This window comes from Malurus melanocephalus, unplaced genomic scaffold, assembly GCF_030028575.1.
Source record: "Malurus melanocephalus ecotype Western Australia unplaced genomic scaffold, MMel_1.1 scaffold_293, whole genome shotgun sequence".
Classification (NCBI taxonomy): Eukaryota; Metazoa; Chordata; class Aves; order Passeriformes; family Maluridae; genus Malurus; species Malurus melanocephalus.
In genome coordinates this window covers 786,032-805,907 of record NW_026623525.1, presented here as the reverse complement: position 1 = coordinate 805,907, position 19,876 = coordinate 786,032, and the positions used below count along the sequence as shown (strand labels likewise).

Genomic DNA, 19,876 nt, shown 5'->3' with positions numbered 1-19,876 from the left:
GGCAGAATGCAGRCAACTGATGGGGATGGGTGAACTAKCTCCYCATCAGGAGCAGAGGGCTAAAATATACAGATAGGGAAGGGGAACAGTACTGTTCAAGTAACTCTGAGTTTTCTTTCTTTTAAGTCTTGTACAGATTAGGTGTAGTTCCTCCCCCAGCCTTTGAGCTTGTCTTATCTTGACTGGGAAGTGACTTGTTCYAAATACTTATTTCAAGTTTCTCTACTTTTTTTTCCACTTCAATGTTACTATTCTCTAACAGGGACAAGACTAGAACAATACAAGTGCTGACTTAATAATTTAGTTCTAGGGTGTCATCTTGTCTGGCCTTACAGYCTGGGAATGCAAAGATTACAGAAAATCCACCTCTAATCACATACTGTTGTCCTAGGTGAAAAAYAAGAAGCTGGTTGAGCTGCTGAGGAGGAAAGTTCGTCTTGCCCAGCCTTATGCAGGTGTTTTTCTTAAAAAGGATGACAAGTAAGTTGTTTCCCTTGGTCTTTTTAAAAATACAAAARTAAGCTGTCCAGGTTGCATTTACACTAAAAGCTATCATCCTAAATTCCCTGCCTTGGATAACATTGCAGAAATTGTCGCTGGTCTTAGRCCATSTTCATGCTATGACAGTTTTTGTTGYCACCACCAGCACTGCTGGGAGCTGGAGTCYTGCTTTGGAAAAGGCTGCTGTTGTTTGGGAAGGAGATGAGCTGTCCAGGTGCTTGGGTGATTTGGAAAGGGGCTACGTGGTGGTGGCAATGGGGATTGTCTTTGGCCCCAAGTCCAGTTTGAAGTTCTGCAACCAGTGATTGTTTTTTCTTTTTTAATCTGACCTGCTGTCTCAAGTTGCTGAATATCTGCTCCATTTTTTTTGCTCAATAGCAATGAATCTGATGTGGTGGAGGATCTGAAYGAAATATACCAAATGGGAACTTTTGTCCAGATTCATGAAATGCAGGACCTTGGAGACAAGTTGCGTATGATCGTCATGGGGCACCGAAGGTTGGTTACTTGYACTTCACTGCTTATCACCAGACTTCTGTGTAAACAGAGACAYCCCTTATTAGTTTCACCACATACATGCATTTTTCTACACAACTTGTGTATGGCATGTCTTTGCTTTGTTACCATGGCATATCCTGAGGGTGTCAGGATGTTCCATGTACTGTCCCAGCTGTGACAGGTTAGCTGCAAAACAAAAGAGACAGTGCATGTCATTGTCATATCAAATGTGATGTGATGCAAGCAAACATTCATTAAGCTGAAGTTTAGCAGTTACTTTGACAAGTACAGCAAGGTCTAGTAATGATGAAAAAWATCTCTGAAACTAATTCAAGCCAATATTTTTGCTATTTTTAAAAAGGGGGAGTCCAGAAATTTAATTATATCTTGCCTACATAATTTTGCCCCAGAACTGGATTGAAGAAAATGTAGTTATTGCTGGAAATCTAGTTTTAGCCATTTATGCCAGATATTTTTAACTAAGACAGGTAAATAATAAATACTAATATAAAGTATTTTTAAAAGCATCAAATAAGTAATTTCCACTAGAAAGAAAAATACAAGGACAGAAACATGGTGGGAGAAACAGATCCAGGGTGGGTTTTGCTTTGAAGCATGGCTTTTTTCCCCTTCCCTTCACTTTGCTTCGCTTGCATTTGTTCAGGACAGCAAACAATGAGCAGTACCATCAAAGCTGAATTTATGTTCACAAGTCAACTTCCAAATCAAGTCTTAGACSCCRCCCYGCATTATCAAGGCACAACCATGTTTGATTGCTTTTTGGAAATAAGCTGCTGGCTTGGGGTTACTTGGAATAGAAGTATCCCCCTATATAACTTGGAAGGGTTTGGTATTCCCTAATTTGGGAATTGGTCTTTATATTTGATTAGACGTGGAGCACCGGTTAGTCACGTCCATAGGATCTGGAGATCAGATTTGAAGAGCATTTCTAGGGAAACACATAGGAAAGGAAACTCCTATATAAAAGCCAAAATAATGAAACATGGTGTCTCACAAACATATGTTCTCTTTAAATTTTAGCTTGTTCAAAATACAACTTAGACTTCTCTCCTTTTCACRCTGAAGAGCTGAAATCMCATATATCAGGGGTATTGATTGTTTCTTTTGGCTCTCAGGATTCGTATAAACAAGCAACTAGAGGTTGAGCCTGAGGAGCCTGAGAGCAAACAAAAAATTAGAAGGAAACAGAAGCGCTCTAAGAAGGAGGCTGAAGAGGAGTCTGGAGCAAAGGACCAAGCTGTGGAGCTGGTACTAGATCCTGTAGCTGCTTCTTCGCAGGAAGTTCTCATGGTRGAAGTAGAGAATGTGGTTCATGAAGATTTTGAGATCACAGAAGAGGTTAAAGTAAGTGAATTAGTTACGCAAGCCTGGACTTGTCCTGTAGAGTTGTACCTACACTTCTTGCTTAAAAGGAAGAGTTCTAGAATCGGGCTGTAATTTGAGGCTGCAGAAATCAGTTCCATCTTCTCACAGCTGCTGCACAAGGGAATTATATGAAAGGAATGAATTTTCATTACAAAAGCTCAGTTCTTTAGAACTGGTGACTTCAAAAAGTTGCTCAGTGAAGAAGCTGGACTGAATGCTTTAATCTGTGTGGTGATCTCTATCAAACTGTTTGCTCAAAGGTGGCTTGAGTGTTYAACCTGATTTGTATCTTCTGGCCAAGAGCCAGTCAAGTTCTGTGCATGCAGAAAGCCACTCTATAGGCCTTGGTGCCTTTCCTGTGAGCAGGAGCTGCCCCAGCACCAAGAACCATCACACCCACTGCTGCARCAAGTGGCTGGGGTCTGGGCAATGTCATATTTGTATTGAGGTCTTGCCTATCCTTTTCCATTCTTTTGGTGATTAGATTTTTGTTGTGTTTACAGGCACTTACTGCAGAAATTGTTAAAACAATCCGGGACATCATTGCCTTGAACCCCTTGTACAGGTAKGTCTGTGTCATGCTACCCTGCTTTGGGCTGGACCACACTGAGATTTTCTATACCAGTTGCCTTTCTGCTCTAATGAAGTAGAGATATTTGCTGAATTGTCATCTAGAATTTTGGATTGGGATGTAAGCTTTGTCATCCATTGTTGGAAACAAGGAAAGTTTTGAAAACCTGATATGCAATTTGGAAACAAGGTAGAATGATTAATTCTAACGCAGGTGATCTGGGTCTAAGTGAAACTCGCTGAAGTAAGTAGCATGATCTGATGCAGGTCTTATGAGCAGGATAAAAGCTTTGGAATACTGGCACAAAAACATCCTACATTACTGTTTGGAGAGCATTTCAGATACTTAGTTTTATATATTGACGATCATTCCTCTAATGAAGTGATTAATATGTTTGTTACTGAGTATTAATACAGTCAGATTTCAAAAAGCATAGTTACTTTGCTGTGTTTCATTTTGTTGCATTGTCATAACAAGTAAAAAATTACATTTTGAATGTAAGTTTACAGAACATTTTGGGGATTTTTACCTATTTTTTCAGAGAGTCTGTTCTTCAGATGATGCAGGCTGGACAGCGTGTGGTAGATAACCCTATCTATCTGAGTGACATGGGTGCAGCCCTAACAGGGGCAGAATCACACGAACTTCAAGACATCTTGGAAGAAACCAGTGTAAGATGAAGTTTTTAACTCAAGTAATGCAAATGGAATTAGTASATCTGTTGTATGTCATGGTTGCTTTACCAGCTTTGGTACAGAAGGGATTTCAGTGCTACTTTTGAGGATATGTTAATATCAGTGATTAGATTCCTGTGGAAGGGTATAGTAGATCATCAATACTGATTTATTCTGAGTAAATCAGAGTGCTGTCCCTCTTTGGTGGCAAATAATTTTCTTTGTGTTCTGTGCAATTGCTACATGTATGTCTTTCCACAGTGCAGGTGCTGGAAAGCTCTCCCAGATAACCTGTTGGAGTTTTTATTCAGCCTTTCTCACTGGGAGGGAAAAAATATATGTGTAACTTTAGAAGGGTATGGTCTCAAAACTCATTTTGTGTCTATCTTTTCCAGATTCCCAAACGGCTTTACAAAGCTCTTTCCCTTCTGAAAAAGGAGTACGAGCTGAGCAAACTTCAGCAGCGTCTGGGAAGAGAGGTAAGGTTCTGAACTAACAAATACCTTGTGTCTATTTGTATCGTGTCTGCCACTGTGATGCTTTGTGTGGTAATCCAAGGGTACATGCTCTAAAGGGACATTCTTTAGATTTAAGGTTTTCTGTTCTTCTGTTAGATAAGTGTTTTTTTCATGCACATGGTAGAAGTAACAAGACACGAGGCTACAGCATCTGCTGTAAAATTGTGTCCAAGTTGTAATTTCATGCAAGTAAATAAATCTAGAGGTCTGCAGTTTACCAAGCATCTGCGAAACAATGTACAGCATGATACTGAATATAGCATATAATAGTGCAAATAGAGCAATGTTATTTTGAAAGACCCTCTGCTAACTGCTRTGAACTGCAGTAGTCCCCATCTGTTGTGAGATTTAATCAGAATATATCTATGAATACATCAGAATASGTCTCAATGGTAATGAAGCAGATGAAGTACAAATGTTTCGGTATACTGAGTCATATTTGTTAACTCCTAGTAACTGGGGCTTTTAGAATTCATGTTAAATGCAAAATGCTTTTGGATCGGGGTTGGAATTGTTGGAGACTTCTTAAGCAAATTGAACAGATASTGGTGGGTTTGAMAGTGCTGGSTTAATGGTTGGACTCGATGGTCTCAGAGGTCTTTTCCTACCCTGAATGATTCTGTGATTCTAGCAATGGCTGTTGTATACCTTGACATTTGCACAGCCTTTGTTGCAGTCAACCACAACAGCATTCTGACCAAACTGGAATGTTACAGACAGGAAGTATATAGTATGAGCTCAGTGAAAAAATTGCTAGACTAATGGGCAATAAAGGTTCTGATCAACATGGTAAAGTCTAACTTCAGCCAGCTAYTAGTAGTGTCCCCTTGGGGTGTCAGTAAGAATCTCTAAGTTCTGCAARGAGTAATCCATAGTCCCAGTCCCAGACCTGGAATAACCAAGATAGAAAATAGCTCTACAGAAAAGGAGTTTGCAGTCCTGATGTGCAGGAAGCTCACCATGAATTAACAGACTGTCCTTGTGGCAAGGAAGGTCAACTGCATACTGGGCTCCAGTTCTCTGTGTAGGCAGCAGGTAAAGGAGTGGTTAGTGCTCTCTGGTACTAAGTAGGTCACATCTGTCTTACTCTGCCCAGCTTTTGGTCTCCCCAGCACAAACAGCACATTGAAGCACTGAATCATGGCCAGTGAAAGCCACCAAGATATGGTGGAGAATGTTGTTAAGTCACTTCTTGTATTAGAACATGCTGCAGATGAGTTCCAAGTAGTAGTTTCAGTTGCTGGGAACATCATAACTGAGAAATATTTGAAAATGTTTGATGTTAGATTGGCTGTATGAGGAACACCTTAGTTACTGTATTTKTTGGCTTTGCTAGGTTGAGGAGAAGATCAAGCAAACACATCGCAAGTATCTTCTTCAAGAACAATTGAAGATCATTAAGAAAGARCTAGGTCTGGAAAAAGAGGACAAGGATGCTATAGAAGAGAAATTCCGTGAGCGACTAAAGGAGCTGGTAGTGCCAAAACATGTCATGGATGTGATTGATGAAGAGTTGAACAAGTTGGGCTTGTTGGATAATCACTCCTCAGAATTCAAGTGAGTGCATTGCTGTGCCATGCTTCAGGGTTTGTTGGGTTAATGAGACATAAATGCAGTTCTAACTTTCCTTAGTTTCTCTGATCTTCTCTTGTTATCCTCTTGTTTCTTCTGCTTGTAGCATATCATTACATTGTAGGATTTTTCTCCAAATTGCCTATGTTTACTTATGTAATCTACCTCTTTTGATCATTTTAGGTCTTCTGTCTTCTCYTGCAGTCTGATACTAGAGATGCAAAATATGCAGTTAGTTCCTTATGAAGTGTGTGATGATTCTTTTTCTGCCCTTAGTTTTGGCTCTTCTACTTTGTACTTTGGTGTTTACAATAGATGTGAGAGAAGAGAAGCCAGGTGCCWGTACATGACACCAGCTAAGCTACCTGAGGTGGTCAGTCAAGCATTGGGGCAGGGCTGGAATTGCTAAGGAGTGAATACTTTATAACATGTGTTCTGCGACATGAATTGTCACAAACTCAGGTTGAATAGAACATTTCTTGTCTGTTGAGTCAGAGTATGCCATGCAATACAGCAGTTGCTGTACTCCTCAGCTCTTATGATGTTCTGGGCTCTGCTTTTAAAAGTATCTTTTATAGAGTAAAAGACTGTGTTTGAGGGCAAAYATGACTTTGGCTGAGCAGCATCTTGATAGTCTTGGAAAAGATGTACTGGGCCTCACAGCCAGCATTAATACCTTTCCCTTTCCTTCAGAGTTGTAACAGTAGTTGCAAATTTGCAAAGGAAGTACTTGGGAGAAAAAAGCCAAAGCTCTGATGATGTGGCAGTTGCCATTAGGTGAATCCTGGGCCCAGACAGCCCAGCTGTGTTACCCTCTGTCCATGACTGTGCACAGCTTGTAGTTACTGCATTKTGCAGACCTCCCTGTAATCTGAATTCCTCATCTAAGTGTGTAGTTTTAAAAYAGTGAGTGCTKCTTTGACACACCTCCATTTGTTTATTCTGATTATCYCTACTGTTAACTTCCATACTGCCRTCCTRATCTCAGTCTTAAATTGTTTCTCTRTGTTGTACATCCAGTTGTTTTTCCATGCTTCTGAGCCAGGAATCTTTCTTCTCTACCATGTCCTAGTTTACTGTGGAGACAGAAAGCTTTTTCTAGTATTAAGTTTCATGACCTGATCCAAGAATTGATGTGCTGCAGAGTATACAAGCAGTCCTGTTCCTTTTCAGGCAGGAGCCAGCCCCACACCAAAACAATTACATAGAGAATTTATGTGCAGAAATTTAAGTCTTTTCATGGTGTATTGGAGGTTTTTTGTTTCAGAAAAGCAAAAGCTGTGAAAAAAGGCTTTGTTTTTATTGTGGGGGAAGGGATAAGGGATTGAAGATTTTGACAAAACATTAGCAGTGACTGCCCAGATAGTGATGTTCTTTTGACAGCCTCACTTYCATGAAGAGTTTATATCCCACTTGTTGTGGATAAGGTTGTTTTGGAAGGTGGTGGAAGAAGACATGAGCTGGTGATTGTGGAATAACTCTCCTTTGTGTGTTTCTGTCAGTGTTACACGGAACTACTTGGACTGGCTGACATCCATCCCATGGGGTAAGTGTAGTGAGGAGAACCTGGAGCTGTCCCGAGCCCARGCAGTTCTGGAGGAGGATCACTATGGAATGGATGATGTCAAGAAGAGAATTCTGGTAAGGCAGGAGTGGACAGYGTGTCCCATTTGACATTCTCCTTAACATCAGGCATTTTGGATGTGTTTCAGATTGCAGTCTCCATTGAATTGGWGTTAATTCATGCATCAAACAAAAAGCTGCATGAAAGACCCAAATGTTGTTGTGATCAGTTAATGTATTTAATTACTTGTGGCAGTGAAGGTCACATTGTCATTTCAAACTGCAATATGCTGGTTTGCATTTAATGCTGGGCAAGTAAGTGTCCAAGGGAAGCAGTCTCTGGGTTTTTTTCCCCACTTGCACTGTCATTTCTTCACTGGAAGTGTATAACCAGTTAAGATTTTTGTTCTGAACTGTGATGTTTTGATTCCTCAGCTGTTCAGTGTTACTTGAGGGATATCTGGCATAGTAGTATGAAGTGAAGCAAGCTTAACTTAGCACATGGGGAGTGGTACAGTAGAMAATGATCACATGTAGCTTCAGAAACTCAGATGAGAACAAGGGAAGCTGGAAGAAGAACTAGAACTCTGTCATCTCACTCCAAAGCAGTGGAGAGAGAATGCTTCTTGGGATGAGATGATAGAGCACAGAACCAGGGGACAACCAAGTATGTAAATAGCAGAAGGAAAACAGGTGCATGAGTATCCTGACTTAGCTTCTCACCTTGCCCTTTCCAAATCCTTTGGGRACCACTTTTGTGTATGATGCTTTTTTTGTAATCATTGCTTGACCTGATAACAAATGTTCCCTTCTGTTCACTGCTGGTTCTTTATCTGTTCTACAGGAATTTATTGCAGTCAGCCAGCTGCGAGGATCCACCCAGGGGAAGATTCTGTGCTTTTATGGTCCCCCTGGAGTTGGTAAAACCAGTATTGCTCGCTCCATTGCCAGAGCCCTAAACAGAGAGTACTTCCGCTTTAGTGTTGGAGGGATGACTGATGTAGCAGAAATAAAAGGACACAGGTCAGTGTAACTTGAGCAGTTTCTCTGTCCACCAATTTTACTAATGTTGTCAAATTAGGAACCTGATTGAAGTTGGACAATGTGTGTAATCTTAATCTTTCTTCTGCCAACCCGTGCTGACAGGAGCTGAGTTGCAGAAAGAAGTAAAAAAGATAGCAAAGGGTGGARTTTGGAACATGATTATATTTCTGTTTAAGTGCAGTTGCTCCCTGTTTCTTGTGTGTTCTCAGTTTTAAAAAGCTGCATAAACTACCCAGAACCATTGGACTGATGCCAAATGCTAATAYATGCCAGTCTGTAAATGTCAGAACTAGAGAATGGTGACAGTTTGAACAGGGTCATTCACATGTGTGTTCAGGTGTGATTGAGACTTGTTTTCTGAATAATCAGGATGGAGGTGCTGCATGAGGAAAACCTGAAAACAGGAACATTCATGGGGAGAACAAGAAGTGAATAARAAATCAATAGATCTGACCCTTCCATAGGTTTATTTTCCTTCCCCATACACCAAATCCTAGTATGGYTGGGGTTGAAAGTCACTTCTGGAGTTTCTCTGGTAAAGCAAGTTCAGCTACAGCAGGTTGCAAAGGATGGCATCCAGACAAGTTTCAAATGTCTCCATTCAAAAAGAGACATTCCACAGCCTCTCTGGGCAGCCTGTTCCAGGGCTCTGCCTCCCTCAAAGTGTGGAGCTTTTCCTTCCTATTCAGGTGGAACTTCTGTGTTTCTGTTTGTGCCACTACCCTGTGTCCTGTTGCTGGGCACCACTAGAAAGAATCTGGCCCTGTTCTGTCGACACCCACCCTTCAGATATTTGTACACATTGATAAAATCGGCTTTGAGTCATCCCTTCTCCAGGCTAAACAGGCCCAGCTCCCTCAGCCTTTCTCATGAGAGATTCCAGTCCCCTCATCATCTTCACAGACCTCCACTGGACCCTTCCCAGCAGTTCCTTGTCTGTCTTCAGCTGGGAAGTGCAGAACTGGATGCAACACTCCAGATGTGGCCTYACCAGAGCAGAGGAGAGGGTCTGCATCTGAACATAAAACAGCAGGGTTCTCAAATGAGTGAGAGTAGTCATTCTGCAGCATAAATTGGACCTGCGAGCTTCTGCCTTACCTGGAAGCAGAGAAAAATATTTTCCATGCTTTTCAGATGTTCTCTGGTCTGTGCCTCTTGGCATTCAGTCTGTTGTTACCCTCTTCTTCTGCTTGTTTCTGGATGCCAGAAGCAATCTCTATCAGAAAGATTATGTTTTGCTGTTAACAGTCTGTTCCTTCAGTATCTTTTGATTTACACTGGTCTTTTTGTCCCTATCAAGTGCAGAAGTGAAACATTACCTTTTCTAACATTTCTTACCCCAAATCCATCAAAATTCAAACATCTCTATTCTCAGCCTTACCTCTCTGCTTTCCTCTAATTGAAAAGTGGTTAAAACTAAAGATAAAAACTGTAGTCCAGGAGTATTTTGCCAAAATTCATGTGAGTTCTTTACTAGAAACAGACYAGGTGGATCTTGGTGCTTAGTATGGTGTTGGAGAATGCTTTCAATAGATGTTGAAGAAATAAAGACTTGTTTCCCAGCAGGATATACTTGTTCTGTCAGCTGTGTGGTGTATGCTCTGATGTGTGCTGTACTTTGCATGGTTCCCTAAATACAATCTCTGGTAAAACAGGAGGACATATGTTGGAGCAATGCCAGGAAAAATCATCCAGTGTCTGAAGAAAACCAAGACAGAGAATCCACTTATACTGATTGATGAGGTGAAGTATTTGGTCATTCTTCTAGATTTTGCTCTTAAAGACTTGTATCAGTTCTTGATCCCAGTAGAAAAGGTGAAGCAGTAACTCTCCTAAAAATCCCAGGTTCTTTCTGTTTAAGTGAGGCTGGGCTCTCAAGTTCTCTGACAGCTGATACCTTAGATGCTTTGCTTACTCTCCTTATAACAGACACCAACTTTAATTTTTAGTTGTGTCCTTGTGATTAAATTGCAGTTGTTTGGATCATAATGGACCTGGTTGGATATTCAGAAGTTTCCATAGCTCTTGTGATTCCTATGTAGGTGTAGGCACATCACTGTGTATAAATCCACTATTGCCTATGTGATTACTAGCAAGAGTCTCTCTCTCAGTAGGTCTAAAGCAGAACTATAAGGAATAAGATGCTTACAGTCAATTTGTGGTCTGATTTGAGAATAAATGAGTCAGGGCTACCAGCCTAATGCTTTATGGAAAAGCAAATAAGGACAAGATGTAATAGCAGATGTTGAAAATAGACTGAAGGTCTTTCTGGCCTCCTTGTGTGCCATACCTGGGAAGGACCAACAGCAGATATCTTGGGAGTGGTATGGGGGACCAGTAAACTGTCATCTGTTGCAGTGTGATGTAACCAGTGAGTGTTCTGATTTGAAAGGTAATGAAACCTGTAGGTTACAACATGTGAATGGTGTTGGCCAGAAGCTCTACGTTGGCTGTAGTAGGGAATTTCATTAAGTCCATCCAGTTAACACCATTCCTAAGGGAGAAGAAKCAGTGGAGGGGAGACCTGTTCATATCCTCAGAAAGAGAGTTCACAGTGCTGGAAGAGTTAATGACCTTGGCCATGATCCTGGGCAGCTGGCTCTAGTGGCCCTGTGTCAGCAGTGGGGTTGGTCAGGATGACTTCAAGAAGTCCCCATGAGCCTCAATCAACTTATGACTGTGACAACAGCACAGGTCACTCACTGGGCTCTGCTGGAATGGCTGTGTGCACTTGGCACCTTGGGCAGAGAAAGCAGAGTGTCTGAGTTCACATAGTAGGGAAGCAGTGTAAGCTAATACTCTGTAGTCCCCTTACTGGAAAGTGCTCAGGTCTGTGCCTATAGCTTATCTCAGCTTAGTGAGTAGTAGCCCTCTAGTAGCTGTGCTTTTTATTGGATGCACATTGCCTGAGACTTCATAGTGCTTTCCTGCAGCACTTGGAAGTCCTGTGTCTTGTCAGGTGTGTCGTGCTCTCACAGGAAGATAGTGGGGACTTGGCAGAAAAGTAGTAGACTGGTACTGGATGTTATGAACACTCATGAAGATTTTCAGATGGAGCCTTGAAAAAATTCTTGCTTGAGAATTTATCATAGTAGGAAACTTTTTAGCTTTTTAATTTTTTTTCCCATAGGTGGATAAAATAGGAAGAGGCTATCAAGGGGATCCATCCTCAGCCCTTCTAGAACTATTGGATCCAGAACAGAACTCCAACTTCTTGGATCATTATCTTGATGTYCCTGTCGATTTATCAAAGGTATTTCTGTCTCCTGCAGAGGTTGTAGAGCCAAAATGTATAAATATGTATTAGTGTAGAGATTTCCTGTCCATGAAAAGATGCTGACATTTTATTGTTTGGAAAGTCAGATAGAATATAAATGCTGTACAGCTGTCTCTGCAGCAGTTGGCTTTAACTGAATTRTCTGTACATGAAAGAATATGATTACCAGTGTATGTCCTGTARCCCTAACTCCCTGTAGAGCCAGGGACAAACAGATGTGTGGTCTCCAGTAGAACAGGCAAGAGTTTTCCTTTATAGAATGATTGGCAGAGCTGCTGTCAAGGGAGGTGGCCTAATGCTGCTATGAAGCTTCTGAAGTTAGTCATCTTTATATTGTTGCTCYTACTGTGCAGCTGACATTAATTACAGAATTGACATATTAAGAATATGTATAGATAATTGGTCATTCTGTGCTAATTTCCTAGAAGGTGGAACTTCTGAGTGAGATCTAGATCTCCTATTTTCTGGTCCCTATCAAACCATTCCGATTTCCYAGTTTGTGCACTGTGTATTTCTAAACTTTTATTTTGGGGGTAGGGAAGATGCTATTACATARTTCTAAAATCCAAAACTTTTAATAAAAACTAATACCACAGGGAAGCTGATCTTGCAATTGCCCTTCAGACAGAGACACACAGACCTTAGGAACTAGTACTTAGAGTAAAGCAGCAGGTAAATAAAAGTGCTTAATAGGAATTTGTAATGCCTCCAGGTACTTTTTATTTGYACTGCCAATGTAACAGAAACCATTCCAGAGCCACTGCGGGATAGAATGGAAGTGATCAATGTGTCGGGATACGTAGCAGAAGAGAAACTTGCAATTGCAGAGGTAAGAGAAATCACTGTTGTGCTTTATGTGGATTGCATCTGATAAATTTTTTTGCAGATTCAGGCTTACATATTTCCATCCAACAGTGTCCAAAAAAATTAGGCTCATGGTACTTTTGGCTGAATTCCTTTGGTTTGAACACACAGTTAAAGTAACTCCAGAGTTCCATAGGCTGTGGACACCAGAAAATAGTACTGATCTAACAGTAGAAAGTTGAGTGAATARGAGCCACCAGGCTTTTGTCACAAATACTAAGGAAAGGATGTGGGGGATTATTTCTTACAGAGATACTTGGTCCCTCAAGCACGAGTTCTGTGTGGCTTGGATGAAAACAAAGCCAAAATCACATCAGATGTCCTGACTGTTCTCATCAAGCAGTACTGCAGAGAGAGTGGGGTGAGGAATCTGCAGAAACAAGTAGAAAAGGTGAGGGAAAGTTATGTGTAACTGTGACCAATGTGAATCRGCTTTCTCAGCTTTTCCTACAGAGATAAATTACTGTCTCACCCAGGTATTGAGGAAATCTGCCTATAAAATTGTGAGTGGAGAAGCAGAGACAGTCCAAGTAACACCTGARAACCTGCAGGACTTTGTAGGAAAGCCCATCTTCACTGTGGATCGCATGTATGAAACCACTCCCCCAGGAGTGGTGATGGGTCTGGCCTGGACAGCTATGGGTGAGACAAACTTCATTTTGGGTTAATGTCTACATTTAGGTATAATTTTCAAAATTGAATGTGATAGTCAAAACAGAAGTAAGTCCACTGATGTTCTCCACTGGCACCAGTAAAATGAACTTCTTTGGCCCTTGGATCATGAATCCCACTTCCTTGAAGAAGGGAATCTTTCTTATGCCCTTACCCAGGCTCATCTTAGCTTYGGGCCAGCATGTTTTCTCCTTAAGCTCCATATCTCATACCAATTACAYATATAAGGAACAGCAGTGACTAAAAGCATAAGGCTTTCCAGAGTCTGCTTCCTTAACAGCAGCAAGAGGTGCCACCATGACGTGCAGCACAGCTGAGAAATGCTGTGTCTCGTCAGTSATGTGCAACACTGACTTGACATTTGATGTTGAGGGCAGGTATGGATGTTCCAGCACTCTGTGGGGTGGGTGCAGTTGGCTGCTTACTTATTCATTGGATTACTCCCCTAGTAACTTGGGGGCTTATGTGCCCTATGGAAATACAACACACAGCAAAGGAGATGACATCTGCATACTCAAATTGACTTTGGGTAGAATTAAAGTGATTGAGAGGCAAATTATCCATGTGGTAGAGAAGGTAAATAGATACCTGGCACTGGATAACTGAAGTGGCTAGAAGTGTTCTACGATAYGAACTCAGCTTACTCTCTGGAAACAAATAATCTGAAATCATTATAAGAATTTGATTATTTCAATTAAGTAGGGGTTGCATTTGTGTTCCTAGAAAGTGAAGTCCAAAAAAGCAACAAATGTAGACTATTGGGATTTCTAGCTGGCTTTTCTGAAGGTATTTGAGGAAGAGGTTTCAGCTGCTCTCTACCCAAGGGCTAGTATCTCATCAGAGAGCATTAGTTCCAAAYGCCTGACATATCTTCTGCATCGCCAAAACCTTCTGGTTTGATTTTCCTTCAACTTATTTTTCAGATGTTGTTTTTCTTTTCTTCCTTAGGTGGTTCCACTCTGTTTGTTGAAACATCCCTGAGGCGACCCAAAGACAAGGAGAACAAGGATGGATCCCTGGAAGTAACAGGGCAACTGGGAGATGTAATGAAAGAGAGTGCCAAAATTGCATACACATTTGCAAGAGCCTTTCTGATGCAGAAGGACCCCAACAATGACTTTCTTATGTCTTCTCATATYCACTTGCATGTGCCAGAGGTAAACTGAAGGAGAGTTCATAGAGCATGCATAGGAGCCAGGCTGGTTTGCTCCCCTAGATGTAAAGCTGGAAGGCACTTCATTTGTCCATATGTTGTGCAGAATGCCCTCTCCTAGCAGTAAAACCCAGGAATGAAGACATTTTCTTCAGGTTCCTGTGAAGGTYGTCTTATGAGCTGTATTTCCATTCCTTTCTACAGCAAGCACGTGGCAAGAATATAGGGGCTTGGAATAATTTCCTAAGGAAACCTAAGCCTTTGTTGTAGCTGTTGGCTCTGTTATGCAGGTGGAGAAACCATGACATAGAGATAAGTGATTTGGATAACTTCATTTGCATGAAGTTACATGGACACCAGAGTTTAGGTCTCTGTGTTACCAGGCCTTCTTAAAGGCTTAAAGTCATTTACACATAATGGAAAATTATACTCCTGATCTCTGTGCCACAGTTCCTACTCCATGTAATGGCAGTGATTGCATTTGTCCAATATTTGGGGCTGCACACAGTGCTCAGAGGGGCTGACATGCTGTGTAACAAGCTTTGGGCAGGTACTTCACTGAAGACAGRTTTTGTAATGTGATTGTGCCCAAGCTTTCCTTCTAGTCTACTGGGTGCTCTGTGTGCATTGTCCCTGTTGCAGCTTGCTCTGTGTTTGTCCAGGTACTGCATTGTTGTCAGTGAATTAATTTCCTGAAAGGTGAGAAAACAGCAGACATGATCTTGTCTCTGCTCCATCTCACTGATTTTCTCTGCTCTTACCTCAAAGAGGTTTGATCACAGATAAGTCCAGACAGTCACTAGTTCAGGCCTGGATTTTGTGGGGCTTTATATACTGATCTTTTCTGCTTTGAATGATTTTCAGTATTGACCTCCACTACTTTGTGACTCTTGATGCTCTCTCCTTGTGATGTTGACTTCTGTTGTTTCCATGGTTGGCTTAGGTCTAACAAAGAGCTTCAAAGTGTTTGTGCTCTTTTTTACTAATATAGCTTATTCAAAGACCTGAGCCCAATGAGTATGGTGGTGGCATCAGGCCAGAAACCACATGGTGGACTAATGGATTATTCCTCATGAACAAGGTGAGGAATGTTAGTTGTTAATAAGTCAGCCAATTCAAATAGCAGGATTCCAACAGCATGTATGCAAAAACCTTGGTGAGGTTTYATGAAATTGAGACAATGTTAAAACAACAAAGACAAGGTATTGTCTCCCTGAATGAGCAGTGTGCTTTTATTTTTTTAAACAGGGAGCAACCCCAAAGGATGGACCAAGCGCAGGATGTACCATAGTAACAGCTCTGCTGTCGCTGGCCATGGATTGCCCAGTGAGGCAGAAYGTAGCCATGACTGGAGAGGTGTCATTGACTGGAAAAATTCTTCCTGTTGGTGGAATCAAGGAGAAGACTATTGCGGTAAGAGCTCTGTTCTTGTCTCTGTGCATTGTCCATGGGAGAGAGCCCTGGGTTGGGCTCAGTGGGGACACAGCAGTCAGAGGGTTTGCTCCTTGAACKGGGAGAGGCAGTGATTTCATTCCATACACAGGCTGGAAAAGCCTGCAAGGGAACATGGGGATCTTGGCTGTGTTTCTGGCTGAGGAAAGGGATGGGACCYCAGGCTTTGGGCCAGGGCAACTGTGTTGGCCTAGTTCAATTCCATCTCAACTGGCAGAATTGAAGGTGACTGACAGTTTTAACTGGCTGTCAGAGCTGTTTGCTCTGTCAGAATGGCACAGTTCAATCACCTGTGCTGTGCTGAATTGTCTGTTTAAGGAGGGCATCCAGTGGAGATCGGACAGCATCCCTAAGGTACATTATTAAAATCAAGGCTCTGTTCCTAGTTGCAGTGTGAATTTGTCTGATACTTCATACAGATGTCTGTTTTTAGATGAAGGAACTTAGTGTCTTACATTTTTGGTTTCAACCCTTTGCAGTTTTCAGAATTCCTTTCCAAGCCTTGAATCTCCCTACTTTTCACCTGCACTATTCTGACCTACAAAAGCTTGCACCACACCGTTTTTCTGTCAAGAATGTTACTAGGTCTTCYTCTGTTGAGCTGGGGCTCCACATCAGTGTTCTGTCCCTAGTTATGTTTGGGCTACAGCCTTGTGCAGTGTGATTTCTTTTCCTTGTATGACCTAAAAATGAGTMGTTGTTTGTAGCAGTAGGACTAACCTGTGCTATGGTGCTGATTGGCTGCACTTACACAGGAGTGTGAGTGGCCAAATGCAGGATCACCCTGAAGTGATGGGAGGAGCAGCTCTGCTTTATGTGCTCGTTCCAGGGAAGGTGTCCCTGTCAAAAGGTTCTGTATAATTGTGCCAAAGGTATTGATGGGGTAGGTTGGACAGATCAGCTGCTACCAACTCTTGTTTTCATCCTAGGCTTTATCCTCACCCAAGCTAGAACAGYCACTTAAAACTGTAAAATAGTATGATGTTCTAAACAACCCCCCAAGCTGCTGACATAGTCCAATWAAAATGCCTCCCCTTCATCCATCCCTGCAGCTGACATGGCACTGGAGAGTGTTTTGGGGCCTGAGGGGGCATCTAGAAAATGCTTCACCCTGGTGATACCTGTCAGAAAGGCCCTTGGTGCTTTCCAAAGAGAGTAAAGCTGGATCATGCTCCTAAATAACTGCTCTTGTTTCAGAAATGGGAAGGGTGTTTCTGGTACGTGGAAGGATTTCTAGCACTAACAGAAAGCTCACCTTTCTTCTCCCCACAGGCGAAGAGGGCAGGTGTTACYTGCATCATTCTGCCATCAGAAAACAAGAAGGATTATTATGACCTTGCTGGATTCATTACAGAAGGACTGGAAGTGCACTTTGTGGAGCACTACAAAGAGGTATTTGATATAGCATTTTCACATCTGGTTCTCACTGGAGGATGACACCCTGTGCCCTGATGGCTGGAAGTTGGTCTGTGCCTAAGCACTCACTCCCCCAGATTGCACTGGGGGCAGTCCTGAAGTGGCACATGGAGCTATTGCTGCTGCGCAGCTGCCAAAATGAATTATGGCTCTGTTAGAATAAAGTATTTCTCACTCTTTAATAGTCAATTATGATCTAAAATAAAGGATTTCCAATTTTGCCAAAGGAATGGGCACGTTATCAGCCACCAGCACTGGGGTTGGTCTGGGGCTTCTCATTAAAGATGTTTCAGCTATTTCACTGTAAATTCCAATGTGGCTTGTGGAAAAGGACTGAACAGTGCACCCAGAGAGGRCTGATGTACACCTGTTATTCCTGATGTGGTGGAAAGCCAGTAGCCCTCAGAATCTGTCTCTGCTTCAAAGCCTAGGCAAAGCTGAAAGGACACYGAAATCCTAGAAGAGCTGAGCAGAGCTGATACATTCAGCTGATAAAGGGACATGGTTCTCCAGGTTCAGTCACCAGGTTCATAYTACCAGAAAGAACTCCAGGCTTAAAGAGACCAGACCAGGGCCCAAGARCAACATGCTCAGTGTCAGCAGTAAGCACTGTGCTGCACCTTAGATAGCTGTATCATATTCAGGAAATGAGAAAAGGAATTAAATGKCTTGACATGACTGTTGTACATAAGTAAACACAGGCTTAGGGGCCAGAGAACTTCAATACTTCATCTTCCAATGAACACTAAGAAAAAGGCATTTAAAAGGGAAAGAGYAATAGCATGAAGTCTATTTGAAAAGTATTATCCTCAGCCAGGAAGAACAGCCCTTGTCATCTCTCAGCAAGGGAGCCTTTAGGGGAGAATAAAGAATGCAGCTGCTGAAGTCAGGGGAGTTTTTGCTGACTCCAGGTGTCTTTCATGACTTGTTAACACACTGCAGAAAGCAGGCATGAATACAGGGTACAAGGGGAAACACAGGAGCAGGCAAAGTTGCATGAGGAAGCTGCCCTGGGAAAGAAGTGCAAAGCAGTTGCTATTTCAACAGCCATTTTTGCCCACTTGACTTCCCTACCACCATCTAGGTCTGAAGACAGACTAGGAGGTGGAAGGTATTTACCTACTGCAGATTTCCTCATCTAGAGACTGCACATAGTCTTGAGAATTCTCCTCTAGAGTAAGTCATAGCAGCACCAGTATCAGCATCTCCAGCTGCAAGTACAATAAATCACTGACCCAAGTTCTTCATGGCTGAAATCCAGGACCTTGTCAGCATCCCCCAGYAGCACCCACTCAAGCACATGTACCAAACAATACTCACTACCCTGCTTTTGGGAGAAAGGACTTTATTGTATTGCARCCTGTACAACTCAATCCTTCTTTGCAGCAGCTTTCCTCATGGCTGCCAGGACGTTACTGAGTTCCTCYCGCTTCCTCTTGGCCCGAATGTGAGTGCCAACCTGCAGGAAGAGATCAGGGCAGTCAGTCTTTATACAGCACAGAGTGGGGTTGCTGCAGCTCTCACTGCAGACAACTCAAAAACAGCAAAATGGTAAAGTCCTGGAAAGATGGACTCAACCTCCAGCCAGAAGGTTGCCATCCTGCCTGAGCAGTACCTCAACAGTTATTTGGGACAAGAGGCTGCTTTCAGCTCTCATAACCATTACAACTCAAGGAACCCCACTAGAAGTCTCCTGGTTAATGGTACCCAACTTCCATCAGTGCTGCTCTCATCTTCCCCACACCAGACATGCAAACCATGGAAAAACAGTATGAGAAGCCTAGARCAGTGAGCTCAAGGCCTATCTGACAAAGTACCTTTGCATCCATCTCCTGCCCTCCCACCCCACCCAAGGAACATTCCCTCCACTCCTGATTACATCAATAACTTCCAAAACACCTGAAAACAACAATTAAAAAGCCAGCTATTCCTAAGGGAGGGCAGAAGACAGCTGATGTCGTTTCTGCCATCCTTATTAGTTGATTGACCCACCCGCTTCTTGATGAATTTCAGAGCACGTTTGTCCTTGGACACTTTCAGCAACTCCATTGCACGTCGCTCATAGGGTGCAAAGCCACAAACCTCYCTGATCATGTCTCGCACAAACTTGGTGTGTTTGGTCAGGCGCTGTGGGAAGGGAGGAAACATGCAGGTTATAAGTCATGTACATGCTGGTTGGTGCAAAGGGCTGTGGCATCCTCTGGGCTCAGATCCCAAACAACACTGTTGGCATGTCCCAAGGAAACTTGATCCCTGGCAGATGCTACWGAGCATCTGGCCAGGTGTGCCAGTCTGTCTTCAGCTTTGGGTCCAGATGTGTCACACACTGGCATGGACCAGCATTTTTAGAAAAAAACAGGACCATGAGATACTCAGGGTTTGCACTGCACCACACGTCAGACACCACAGCTACTCAGAGCATTTAACCAGAGTGGATAAAAAGCCCAGGTGCATTCATGTCCCATAACATACGCATTTATCGAACCTGGATAGCTCCTAGTAGGAAAACTTAGGCAGTTTTGTGGGGCTTGCCTGCTGTCACCAAGAGAAGCAGAATACGAGGAACTCTAAAAGGCACGCAGCTTTCACAGCCAGCCACCGGCCTGCCCGGCTTCGCTCTGCCGAKCCCCGCCCATCCGGCAGGCACCGACAGCACGGGCTCCGAGTCCTCCTGTCTCCCGGAGAAGGCGGCGAGCCGCAGCCACGCAGGACGGG

General features: G+C 42.6%; 2 protein-coding genes across 2 annotated transcripts; one reads left to right on the top strand and one right to left on the bottom strand.

Annotated features, from left to right (window-relative positions):
• Positions 1-362: 362 nt before the first annotated feature.
• Positions 363-17,405, top strand: LONP1 (lon peptidase 1, mitochondrial). The gene is made up of 17 exons (XM_057376845.1): positions 363-480; positions 880-999; positions 2,136-2,364; positions 2,889-2,950; positions 3,498-3,627; positions 4,026-4,109; positions 5,485-5,705; positions 7,223-7,361; positions 8,128-8,306; positions 9,983-10,070; positions 11,458-11,580; positions 12,317-12,433; positions 12,719-12,859; positions 12,945-13,110; positions 14,089-14,297; positions 15,542-15,706; positions 17,018-17,405. Exons 2-17 carry the CDS (start codon positions 923-925, stop codon positions 17,180-17,182), a joined length of 2,295 nt encoding a protein of 764 aa, XP_057232828.1. The 5' UTR covers positions 363-480; positions 880-922; the 3' UTR covers positions 17,183-17,405.
• Positions 17,406-18,486: 1,081 nt separating this feature from the next.
• RPL36 (ribosomal protein L36) lies at positions 18,487-19,324 on the bottom strand. The gene is made up of 2 exons (XM_057376846.1): positions 19,154-19,324; positions 18,487-18,620 (listed from the first exon to the last, which is right to left on the bottom strand). The coding sequence occupies exons 1-2, from the start codon at positions 19,307-19,309 to the stop codon at positions 18,531-18,533; spliced, it is 246 nt and encodes an 81-aa protein (XP_057232829.1). The 5' UTR covers positions 19,310-19,324; the 3' UTR covers positions 18,487-18,530.
• Positions 19,325-19,876: the final 552 nt, after the last annotated feature.